Raw genomic sequence first — 12,816 nt, 5'->3', positions numbered from 1 at the left:
AAAAAAAAAAAAAAAAAAAAAAACGTGCGAGCACACTTTCTCAAAGCGTGAGGACAACGACGGCTCACAGCTGGGCGTTGCGAAAAAGGGGATCCGGCTTTATTTATTTACCATATTTCGCAGCCTCTTCCTAGCCGCACTTCGCCTGCGTTCCATGCGATCGACAGTCCCGGGGGATGGCGGGGAGGGCGAGGGGGAAAGAGAGGGATAACCGTACCGATAAAACTACATTCGCGCTCTCTGGTCGCTTCAGTCAGTGTAGCTTACGGTGTATACGAACGTATCGCGCAGTGACGTCGCGAGGCGCATCGGAGCAAGGCGGAGCGGAGTGGAGGGGAAGACCCGTGTCTCCGTCTCGCCGCGCGACACAGCGATTCGTGTTGCACGCAGTGCCGGTGACGTCGATGCACGCGCGCGCACAGTATAGGAGCCGAAGAAAGAGAACGAGATTAGAGCGCGCGAAAGTGGGAGAGAAGGATGAATGATACGGGGAGGGGAAAGAACGACACGACGGGAAGTGTAACGCGCGCGGCGGGTACATAGAAGGATAGATAGACGGAGCCGCGAGCGAGTTGGAGAGAGAACGCGCGAACAGCGTTCAACGGAAGCGTGAGGTGGAGAGAGAGAGAGAGAGAGAGAGCGAAGGACCGTTGTAGCCCCGAGTTCGGCCGGCTCGGCCAATCCGCTTGGCGCGACTCGCGCCTACCGGGTCCGTAGGGATCGTAGGGTTCTCTCAGAAACCGCTCGGCGTTGCTCGCGGTGTTGTCCCGCGCACGTCATTCGTCGATTCGCCTCGACGGCCGGCGGCCGTGCTCGTTCGACCGTCAACCCCCCGATGGAGGTTAGGAACGCCGACGTTCGTTCGCGCCTGGTGAACACTCCCCGGTGAACGATCCCAAAAGTGGGCGCGCGCGCATCCGTTCGCGAGAGAAGGAACAAACGCCGACTTCACGCTGTCTGTCCTGTGAAACGGTACTCGTGCGGCACGCGTGTCTACCCGCGTACTCCAAAACGGATAAATAATGTCGAGCAGTGTGTGTCACCCGGCCCTGCCAGCACGAATGGAAGCGTTCACCACGAGGCTCTGCCTGCGTGCCGTTGATCAGTATGAGCGGCTTCTGCAAACCCACTTCAACAAGGTACGCGAGAGTCATTCCTTGTGCCCTTTTTTCTCTCTCTCTCTCTCTCTCTCTCTCTCTCTCTCTCTCTCTCTCTCTCCGCCTCCACTTTTTCGCGCGAGTGCTCTCCTCCCGTTTAACGGAGGATCAGCGCGTGAATTACTGGCGAGACGGAATTTCGAGTATGCGATTAATACGCGTGAACGGCGTGCGCGCACGCAGCTGTGTCTACTACGTGCTCTAGATTGGCGTAATAGACGATAACCGTAGCCTGGCCACGCGTCGTTTACAAAACACGCCCGGGCGTATTAAATTCGTGATCGGCCTGGCGCGAAGAACCGCTGCGCCGGGAAATTACACCGCCGCGCGATCGATCGAATAATTACGCGGGTTTGCAACGGAAGATCATTGACCTGTTGTACATGCACCTCACTTACTACCGGGCCTTACCTATGTACACGATTTCATCTCGCTCGACGAGCGACCGTGTATCATACAGGGTGTCTTGAATGAAGATTGCACGTCGCGATAGCGCGCGCCGTTTGATATCGTAATGAAGACGATTGAGGCCAGGAAGGCTTGGAGGTCGATTGTATTTTGAAATAAGGTAAAAGTTACAAAAATTCATTATTTATAATAAATTTCTATTGGCTTCTTTGTATTTATTTAATTGATTTATTCAAACAGTCCTGTTTTTAATCTTAATATTCATTATTTGTATTTTCATTACAATCAACATTTGGTGAATTTGCTCCCTTTTGTAATTTTTATCTCGTTTTAAGATACGCAATTATTCCACCAATGAACTTAAATCTCGGATCAATTTACTTTTTATCTAATTCTAAGAAATTGTAAAAATTAGGAGAAGATAAGCAATAAGTTAAACCGAGATTAAAGTTAATTTTACATAAGTGAAACCGCAGCTTATGAGATCTTTTCTGAACTCTTGCACGGTTTATCTTTTCCCTTTTTTCCTCCCAATATAGAGAGAAAAGAAGAAAAACTGAACGCTGTAAGAAATTCAACTAAAAAGAACAATCTTATTCTTAAAAAAATATCGTATACAAAAGTATAAGGGAAATCTATATACACTGGAAAAAAATGATGTATCAACAGCGTTATTTTAGTTGAAAATATTTTTGTTAATTTAATAACACCGCATTAATGAAACAAATAAGTCATGCTCTTGTTTTACTAAAATTTTATTTGTTTTATTAATATTATTGTTAAATCAACAGGATTATTTTCAATTAAAATAATGATGTTAAAACATACTTTTCTTATAGTGTACACAACAACGTATATTATAGTACTTGCGGATGTATTTTTATATGTTATATCTTTTGAGAATATGACCTACTTCGATGCAAGTGACCGAATTCGCTATTATTTCGTCGGTTAAAGAACAACAACACCAAAGTGCTGTAATTTATATTCTGTTCCACAAATACGTATTTTCCTAGAACACAGTAGTTCATCGAAAATGCAATAAAGTAAGATAAAAGAAAGGAATGCGTTTTTTCCTCTCCCCAAGAAAGACCCGTCCCCAGAAATTGTGGAAAAAAGGGGCTGTAAATCAAATGAGATGAAAGAAATCATCTGCAATCCAAAATGTAATGTTGTGTCTTTGAAAATACATTTTTTTGATTCGTGTCTCTCGACATCTCTTCTGAAGATCACTAATTTTCCAAAATTTATCAATCTGCATACTTTCCTAAAAAAATTCTTTAATAGGTGAGGAATTTTTTTATATAATAAATCAAAATATAAAAATATACAATAATATATAATAAACCGGTAATAAGAGTAGGAACATAATGACATATAATAAGCCATTAAAAGGTCATCTTTATTACCATCATAGAACTTCGCAATCTTGTCGTTTTATTAATGTTTTTATTCATCCAATGTGACGAATAAAATATTTCTCCTAATAATAAAATATATATTTATAATAAAATATTTATTAAATATCCGGAATTTAATTGAATTGTTGATAAACATTATTGCGCATAAAATTTCTTTTTTTTTTTTAAGACCAAAAAGAGAAAGAAGCATTCGGTACAATTGGCGCAACGGGAGGTCGTGCGAGCAATGACGTACTACACCTTCTATCGAAGCTTTCCAACTTTCTTCACCTCGCCTCACTTCCTCGGATCTTCCTCTGCTAATCCCCGTCCCCAGATAGATTTCGCCTCGTCTCGCGCGATATCGCGAAAGGCGGATATCGGCGATTAATCACGTTGGAGCCTTGATACGGGAATACGCGTGAAAAATAATGATAGATTTTCCTATTAATGACGCACGCGCGCATTGTCAACCAGCATAGTCATCGCTGATGATATGTGGCGGCATTAATACACGTCCACGTGCCGTAGTCTCGCTATTCGCCGGAGAAAACAAGAAAACGGAAGGTGGAGTTTATAGTTTACGAATGTTTCCTGACACGCGAGCTTTGTTGTAAAAGTTCTTCGATCGACGGACTAAATTAACACGGAGAACAGAGATCGAGAAAGAACCGAACGATTTCTCCGACGAGATGTCTACCGACGGAACGCATCGTGCCACGACCTCAGCCTGGCAGGTTGAAAGGGTTAAGCGTGCAACCTAGTTTGAACGAGAAATCGTTTGGCGATGCCTAAGCCCAAGTCATACTGTATCTATATGATTGGTCATTTTTTACGGCTCAAGTTTAGGTTCACAATCTTGCTTTAAAACTGATATTCATAAGCAATTCTTGTATTTGAGACTATCTTAATAAATACGGCCTCACGCTATCACGAATCAATCGAAGGCCGGTATTCATAGTCTGTTTTTATTTTAAGACCGTTCTAAGTAATGTCTTAAAGTGTTAATGTGTGTTCTCTGATTAGTTCATGACATCTCAAGACTCTACTTGACAATCTTAAATATAAGGATCGACTATGAATACCGGCCAAGAGGGCCGCAGTGGCATCTTAAGACTTAATTATCTAAGACTTAAAATAAGAACGGAGTATGAATGCCGGCCAAAGAGGTCATAAGCTGTAAGAAATTGACCAAACATAGTAGATAATTTTTCTCATATTCGACTGTGATTGGTCAATTTTTTATAAATGAAACTTTGGCTTATATCTTATAATCTCATTAGACTCTTAAACCATCTTTTGGACTTCATATCGTAGAAAATCTCAAGAATCATCTCCAATGGAAATAATATTGTTCAGTAAGCCATGAACTATAAGAAACTGACCAATCATAGTCAATTATTTTTCTCAAATTCGACTATAATTATTGATTTCTTATTATACAATTTAAGGCTAAGTTTTATATTTTAAAATCTCATTGTAGACGTCGCTTAAGCGTAGTTGTAAGTTGTAAGAATTGATCAACTACAATCGAATAGTGCTATATTCAATTATAATTGATCAATTCTTACAATTGTAACTATACTTATGTAATTGTAAATTAGGCTTTAAATTCCTATTTTTATATGTAAGTTGTATGGGTATGCATTGGAGATTGAGGGTTGCGAATTCGAAATTAGAATTCAGCCAGTCCGATTGAAATTAAAATTATCTGGCCGAATTTTAATTTCCAATTTGCAATCATTAATCTCACATGCATAGTGTGACACGGGCTTTACGATTTCGCGGAGCGATATGCGGCTGCGACAGATCGCTCGAGGCGCGCGGTGACACAGTTTTAAGTGCGGATACACTTGTTACCGAGTCGCGCGCGGAGCAGCCACGAGTTAAGTTGTATATTTCGTCGTTGGTTATAATATTGCCGTGGTAATTTAATAACGGGATTTGCGGGCACTCTCTTAACAGCGCAGGTAACACGCGGGCGAATTCCGACGGCGGATTGTCGCGGCGCGACGCGGCGTCGTGGAGGCAGAGTGCGGCGGACGCCGAACAGTGTATTTCATTAAAGCGTCGCGTTACTCGCGGCACCATTTACTCGACTCTATATTCGTCATAAAAGCCATTAGCGGCAGAATGACCGGGATGAATTAAGCTGAATGCGTGTCCGGCCGAACTTAACGGAGACTACTTAACACACGGCGTCGTTACGCACAATTAACATTCATTTACGCTTGTTTTTCTTTCTAAAACGAAGGCATAGCTAGCCGCACCCGCCGTATTTTTCCAGAAACGTATTTCTTGGCCAATTTTCTTTTTCCGCTGCTATAATATCCTACGTAATGTAAATTTTTCCATTACGAGGAACCTAGCGAGCATTTTCGCGGCGCGAACACATCGCAGCAGCGATTTAAGCGGGATCTACAATAAGATTTTGTATAATAAAACATTTTATACGTATTAAAATATGAAACTTGAGCTTTAAGCATTAAGAAATTAACCGATCATAATCAAATGTGAACAGAATAATCGACTGTGATTTGTCAATTTCTTGCGGTTTAAGGCTGAAAGCTTAAGCTTTACTTCTTAAAAGCTCGTTGTAGACGTCGAGTCTTTATCGTCGAGTCACTAAACAATCTTTAGTTGTTTGCGATGTTTTACTTTACGGTAATCTATGATGTGCATGATACGATAAGATTATACATTTTAGTTGTAAATACAGGAAGAAATCATACAAACAGTTAAAATGTAGTGTTTTGTACGGTGTACAAAATGCTATTTTAACTGTACTTTTCATTTGGTTCTATCACAGCAAAATAATCGATAAGATTATACTGATAAAAAATTTCTTTGTTTACTTAAATTGTAACTCTGCACTCCAGTTGATACCAACAAAAATAATATCAATATTATAATTCGCACTTAATAATGTAAATGTAACATGACACATGGTCCACATCCTGACCGAAGCAACATTTTTCGCAATAAATTATTCGCAGATTAAAAATTTTTATTAATATCCAATTGTTAATATTCTCATAAAAATGCTTATTAGTATCAAAAATTATTAAATTGTTTGTCAATTTAGTAAATGACATTACTACTCTGGTTTTGCTCATATGATTGCGCTTCGAGACTAGAAAAGATTTCAACACGCAGTCAGAATCAGATAAATATAAATTCACATAGAAATATTTAAACACTATTTTGACCGATTTTTCTCATTTAATTAGATAACACATGGTTTATTACGCAACAGTTACTTGTCGAGAGTGCGAAATTATAACATTGATTGTTATGTTACTTTTAGTTGGTAGCAACTGGGGCGTTATATGAGATGTAAAGAGAAATCGACAAGAGAATCGGAATTAGAAAATATAAGAAATCAGAATAGAAAGACTAGGTTGATTCGAGCCTAATGAAATCATTGGTGCGTATTTTATATTCTAGTATATGCTTGTTATTAACGAGAGAAATTAGTGTTGCGAAAACACTTCAGTCAGGGCAATATACACATATTTTAAAAGTGAACATCATTGTTATTTCCCGATTGACGCAATATGATTCGTAGACTCTACCGATGCATTGAGAGAAAAAATTGCAATTACCATAATTTGTAGTTATTATTTTTTGAGACGATTATATATTTATAATTGTTTTAATCATGCAAACATAATCAACTGTGCTGTTAATAATAGTCACACATACTGCTTGAAAATTTGTAATCTTTTTACAACATTTTTCAATTATTATATTATCATATATAAATAGTAAGTGAATTTAAGAAAACAATTGCATTTATTGCGATTGCATTTACTGCGAATAAAAATGTTTATTTTATTTAAAAATAGAAAGAATATACAGAGAGAGGACTCTTAATATTTAAAAAACAAAGATATAAAAAGGTAATTAAGAGTCTAAAACATAAATGTGGACTTAGGACACCTGCAAACATAAATGTGATCTAATAAATCATTTAATATAACATAACAAAATCAAATAAAATAAAATGAAATAAATTACAACAACAATACAAGCAAATTAAAATTAAAAAAAGAAGAATTGAAAGTTAAAAACATTATGTTTTCGGCTCCATGTTTGAGCCCTCCTCAGATGTACAAAATATTAATAACGCAGAAAAGTTAACAAAGTTATATCGAATATGAAGTTGTAAACTGTCATGTTCAAAGAAAATTGAGTATTTTTTCAGAGGGAACAAAAAAACTCGTCAAGCGATTGGATGATCGTTTGCGAAATATCCTTGTGGTTCTAATAAGGACACAAAATTTCATTTCTAAAAAACTATATTGAGACAAGCAATTTTTTCTCTGATAAACCCTTGAGTGCAGAAAATCGAAAAAATCCATGTCGGTAAATCAGTCATCTAACAATAAAGTCATGGTTCACAGTACCATATGTACCGATCCTTACAGAAAAATTCAAACAGTTTAATAGAAACAATATCAAGGTGGCATATTTTAGTTCTAACAAATTAAGAAAATATATCAAGGTACATAAAGATCCATTAGATTCTCTGTCTAAGTCTGATGTAGTCTATAAAATAAATTGCAATGATTGTGATTCGTCTTATGTGGGACAAACAGGATGAAAATTAAAAACACGAATTGCAGAACACCGCAACCACATTCGATGGAATACGAGCTCCAGATCGGTGATAACAGATCACAGATTGCAACAATTTCGATTGGAACAATATACAAATTTTAGATGAAGAACCGTGTTATAGCAAACGTATTGTCTCAGAGATGCTCAATATTAAAAAACAGAATAACAGTCTTGACCTACAGACAGACACAGAGGGTTTTTATAAATCATATATTTTATTATAAACAATATTTGACTTTGCATTACCAACATCTTACGCATTTCTGTTTCGTACGTCGAGATAGTCTGACGGTCATAAAAAATTTTTTTATATTTTGGACGATTTGCATTTATATTGCGAAAACAATTTTCTTTACCGCCACCGACTTTATTGTTAGATGACTGATTTATCGACATGGATTTTTCCGATTTTCTGCACTCAAGGGTGAGTTTTTATCAGAGAAAAAATTGCTTGTCTCAATATAGTTTTTTAGAAACGAAATTTTGTGTCCTTATTAGAACCACAAGGATATTTCGCAAACGGTCATCCAATCGCTTGACGAGCTCTTTTGTTTCCTCTGAGAAAATACTCAACTTTCTTTGACCTTCTACAACTTCATATTCGATATAATTTTGTTAATTTTTCTGCATTATTAATATTTTGTACATCTGAGGAAGGCTCAAACATGGAGCCAAAACGTAATGTTTTTAACTTTCAATTCTTTTTTTAATTTTAATTTGCTTGTATTGTTGTTGTAATTTATTTTATTTTATTTTATTTTATTTTGTTATGTTATATTAAATGATTTATTAGATCACATTTATGTTTTAGACTCTTAATTACCTTTTTATTTCTTTGTTTTTCTTTTATCATGTTTTATTTATCATGTATATATTTTGATATTTTATTATATTTAACTTTAAATTACTGTAAATCATGATTTATACTGTAATTTTTTCATGTTTGAGAAAACTATATTTGTGACTATATAATTGTATGGTAAAATAATCAGAAACTTTATTTTATGGTTACTTATTACTAACATTATAGTAGTAATAACCATAAAAATTGTTGAAGTTACCATAAAAAATGATTTAAATGACCATCTATAATAATTATAGTTGTTTAAATCATTTTATGCGGTAATAGTAATTATAATTATAGTCATTTTTGGTTGCCAACTATATATATATTGGTTGATAGAGAACTATACACATATAGTTATTAATATTATATAATCATAATTATAGTAATATATAATGATATAAGTTATAAATATACCAAACAGTTTTTCTCTCAGTGTGTTACATAATATACAAGAAGTTAATAATTCCATGTTAACAAAACAGAACAGGTGTTACTTGATAAGTTAATTACCGATTAAGTCAATCGGAGATTCGTCGAAGTTATAATACCCTAAGGCCGCGAACGTCGTGCCGAGCATTAATGAGTTGAACTATTAGAATTAATTCGTCCCGTGGAGAAAATGTCAAATTCACGGGTGGTCTAAATTTAAAGCGAGTGCACAAACAGTCGGTGCACATCCGCAACGCTTCGTATCTATTAAAGATTACTGAGCCTCGACATTTCGATCGTTTCTCTCTCTCTCTCTTCCCCCCGTCCCCAACCCCCGCCCGGGGCGATCGCGCACCGCGAACACGCTGGAATTGGCCCTGCGGCGACAAGTGGCACGATGCAGCTCGAATAAAAGTCATTGACGTCAATAGGTAGCGTGAGACGCGATCCGTATTTGTGGAACGATTGCGCTCCGAGTTCTGGTTTTTTCCTCCCCCTCTCCCCTCCCTCCCCTCTGCGTCCTCCTCCCGTGAGGTACGTACGGGTGATTTTTTTTATCCGTCTTCTTCTTTTTTTTTTTTTATCAACATTGTAATAAAACAAGTCGCCACTTATGAGTCTGTTTATGTCTTAGCAATTATACGTTTTCGCGATTTATCAAACGTTATTAATAAGTAATCGATTCGCCGTCATTTGCAATCATAGACATGAGTCGCAAGCTGATAACGCGGGTCGATAATCGAGGCCAAAATCACGGTCGAGTTATGTGTGCGCAAACCTTGCCGCGGAAATTAAAATGAACGGTGTATCACGGTATCGAATATTCACGTTGAAATGCACAGGGTAACGCGACTTAAGGCGAATAATAATAAACAGCCTTCGCGCGCGCGACCGGCGACTTCAGAGTAAGGGCGGAAGTACAGAGTCTTGCATAACGTATAATACATAAAAAAAAATAAACCAATCAAAGTTCTGAATTTCCTTCCTTTCTATGGAATAAAATACTCTAATTGTTTTATTAATATTCTTATGCCTTATACGTTATGTGTTATGTAATAATCCATGCTCCTATCCTAACGAGATAACTCGGATCATCTTGTCGAATAGTTATTGAATACCGTTTCAATGGCGAAACCGATCCGATTGGATGCGATCTCGTCGTATCGATTCCTCCGGTTCTGGGCGACTGAAATTTCGAGGCGGCATAGTCTATAGCGTAACGCACTGTCCCGGTCGGATTAAATTCTTAGTAGGCCTCTCTGGTTGCAGCCCTCGAGCAAGGAGCAAACACGATTGAGCAGTCATGATTCGATGGGCAACAAGGATCACCGTCGACAGAAGGATGGGTCCAATAGCGGCGGAAGCAGCAGCAGCAGTAGCAGCAGCAGCACCTACAGTGCCTTCCGTCAATGGCGACGGAGCACCTCGTTGGGTTCTCATAGCAGTCGGTCCAGCAGTGCTGGTTCCAGATCATCTAGCTCGCTCACCAAATTACCAAACGATCCGGCCACCATGCGAAAGTTGGAACAGTTCCCCATGGTTCTGTCCGACACGACGATGCCGGACGAGGATCTCTCTTTGAAATTCCTCGCCCTGGTACGTGTATTCATATTTATACTCTCTAAATTCTTTGAAGTGGAATCTCACTCTAAAGAGTGAAAATTGAGCTAGTCTTGAAAAAGAGTGGCTCAATCTTCAACTTTTAGTATGAGATTTCAACTCTTTAGAGTGACAATTTAATAAAATTTAATAAAAGTTTTGAGTATGTAGCTAGTCTTTCAATCGCGCATGTTTTTCGGAAAACGATTCAACTGATTGCGTCATCTGACCATGTTGTAGAATGCTCTAGATCTGACGGCGCCAGCCAGCGACGTGCTATTGAAGAACCGACTCAAGTCCTGGTTTCAATTATCGGGCCACCCGGACGGCTTTGCACCTGCCGGACCTGGCACTGTTTGGAAAAGACGGACGGGCGGCGTTGAAAACACGGAACGCATCGTTTACGAGACCTTGAGCAAGGAGGAAGCGTTGCGGGATTGCATTCCAAGGTTTACTTAAAAATCTTTTTGTTTTTTATGTAAGAAGTAATAAAATGGACACCGCGAGACTCAACAACGATGGTTGTTCTTTGCAGATATTATCGGGAAGTTGAATACAAGGGCGACACGTTTATCGAGCTGCAGGATCTACTCTTCGGATTTAACGATCCGCATGTAATGGACATTAAAATGGGCACGCGGACCTTCCTCGAATCCGAGGTGTCCAAGACGACTGCTAGACCGGACCTCTATCAGAAGATGATTTCTGTCGATCCGAACGCGCCGACTCAGCTAGAGCACGAGCAACATGCCGTGACCAAATTACGGTACATGCAGTTCCGCGAGGAACAGAGCTCAACCTGCAGCCACGGTTTTCGTATCGAAGCGATGAAACTACCGGGTGCGCCACCGATCACCGATCTCAAGAAGATCAAGTCACATTCGGATGTGCTCGACATCATTAAACAATTCCTCGGCAAACACGAGGACACTCGTCAAAAGCTTCTGACGCGTCTCAGGAACCTGCGAACCAAAATTGAGCAGTCAGAGTATTTTGAAACTCACGAGGTACGATACGTCAGTTTTTGAACAGTTTTTGAACTCTTGCGATTGTTGTAAAATTTATTTTGTACATTTATTTATTTGAATGTATTATTTTATTTTTCAGGTAATCGGCAGCAGTATTTTCATGATCCACGACAGCGAAAAGGTGGGTGTTTGGATGATAGATTTCGCGAAGACACGGGAGGTACCAGACGGACGAAAACTCACGCATAGACGTCCTTGGGAAGAAGGCAATCACGAAGAGGGTTTTTTGTATGGATTGGACAACTTAATTTTTGCCATGGAAGAAGTCCGCCTATCTCCATGAATATTTTCGATGTTTGTGTGACAGAATTAAAAAAACTCTTCTACGTTACAAAATATCGTTTACTCATATACATACAACGAGTGAAAAAAGTATTTGTATTCCATCGTGTTTATAAGTGATTTTTAATTAAATATAAGTGCGCCAGTATCATCAAAGCATCAAAAAGTGTGGAGTATATTATATAAGTGAGTATACATATACGCACACAAATATTGTATGTATATATATATATATACCCGAAAAAATGGACTTCGGGATAAGAGACTTATAGTGTCTTTCAGTTTTTGAACATGATCGGAGATACTACCGAGTCTCTTGATATATATATATTTATATATATACATATACACACACACACACAATATTTGTATTGTAAATATATATATATGTATATATGTGTGTGTATATATATAAGGTGTTGAAAAATAATATACTCATTTCGCTCATTTTCGTGAACTTCCGGTATTGTCGGAAGTGTTCGAAATGTTCATCATCGTTATTTATGTCGCCGATATGTACATATATTTAACGTGGAAGACTGTTTTCTATTGCATTTCACGCTCATTTTTATAAGAAACGTATTTCCAAACAAAACCTGCAACACATTACTCTGTGTACAAACACGTAATGTACAAAAATAGCTTTTAAGATAGCGATAAGTAACCTAATGTGCTAACCTAAACAAAACTTATTTATGAGAAGTGCTTACGTCAAATAATATTATTCTTACTTTTTTTAAAGAGTACTTGTCTCAAATCGCTTCGTGTTTGAACACTTGTAGGAATAAATAAACAATCTTCGTACTTGTGTCCAGAGGTTGATTCGTTTTAGACACCACATCATAAGTTAGAAAATCCTTGTATTTAGAAAAATTAATATAATTCTATAAACTGATAAAATGGCTGATAAACTATTCAAAATAAAAATCATGGATAAGCAAGTATCACATTTCTCGAAAGCATCTTTTGATTTTCAATCCTATTTTCAAAATAAATGCTTAGAAGACAAATAACATCTTTATGTATAAATTCAGATTATTTAA

At 37.8% G+C, this 12,816-nt stretch overlaps 1 protein-coding gene across 2 annotated transcripts; it reads left to right on the top strand.

The window, feature by feature from the left end:
- Positions 1-809: 809 nt before the first annotated feature.
- IP3K1 (inositol-trisphosphate 3-kinase-like protein) lies at positions 810-12,011 on the top strand. Of its 2 annotated transcripts, none has more exons than XM_018547766.1 (5): positions 810-1,139; positions 10,134-10,460; positions 10,704-10,912; positions 10,999-11,470; positions 11,571-12,011. In XM_018547766.1, the coding sequence occupies exons 1-5, from the start codon at positions 1,023-1,025 to the stop codon at positions 11,772-11,774; spliced, it is 1,329 nt and encodes a 442-aa protein (XP_018403268.1). In that variant the 5' UTR covers positions 810-1,022; the 3' UTR covers positions 11,775-12,011. The 2 variants fall into 2 exon arrangements, with proteins under 2 accessions (XP_018403268.1, XP_018403269.1); XM_018547767.1 differs by lacking the exon at positions 810-1,139 and adding an exon at positions 1,703-1,725.
- The last annotated feature ends 805 nt before the right edge of the window (positions 12,012-12,816 follow it).

Source organism: Cyphomyrmex costatus, unplaced genomic scaffold (genome assembly GCF_001594065.2).
Source record: "Cyphomyrmex costatus isolate MS0001 unplaced genomic scaffold, Ccosl1.0 scaffold685, whole genome shotgun sequence".
Classification (NCBI taxonomy): domain Eukaryota; kingdom Metazoa; phylum Arthropoda; class Insecta; order Hymenoptera; family Formicidae; genus Cyphomyrmex; species Cyphomyrmex costatus.
The sequence above is the reverse complement of the archived record's forward strand: the minus strand, read 5'-3'. Positions and strand labels throughout refer to the sequence as shown.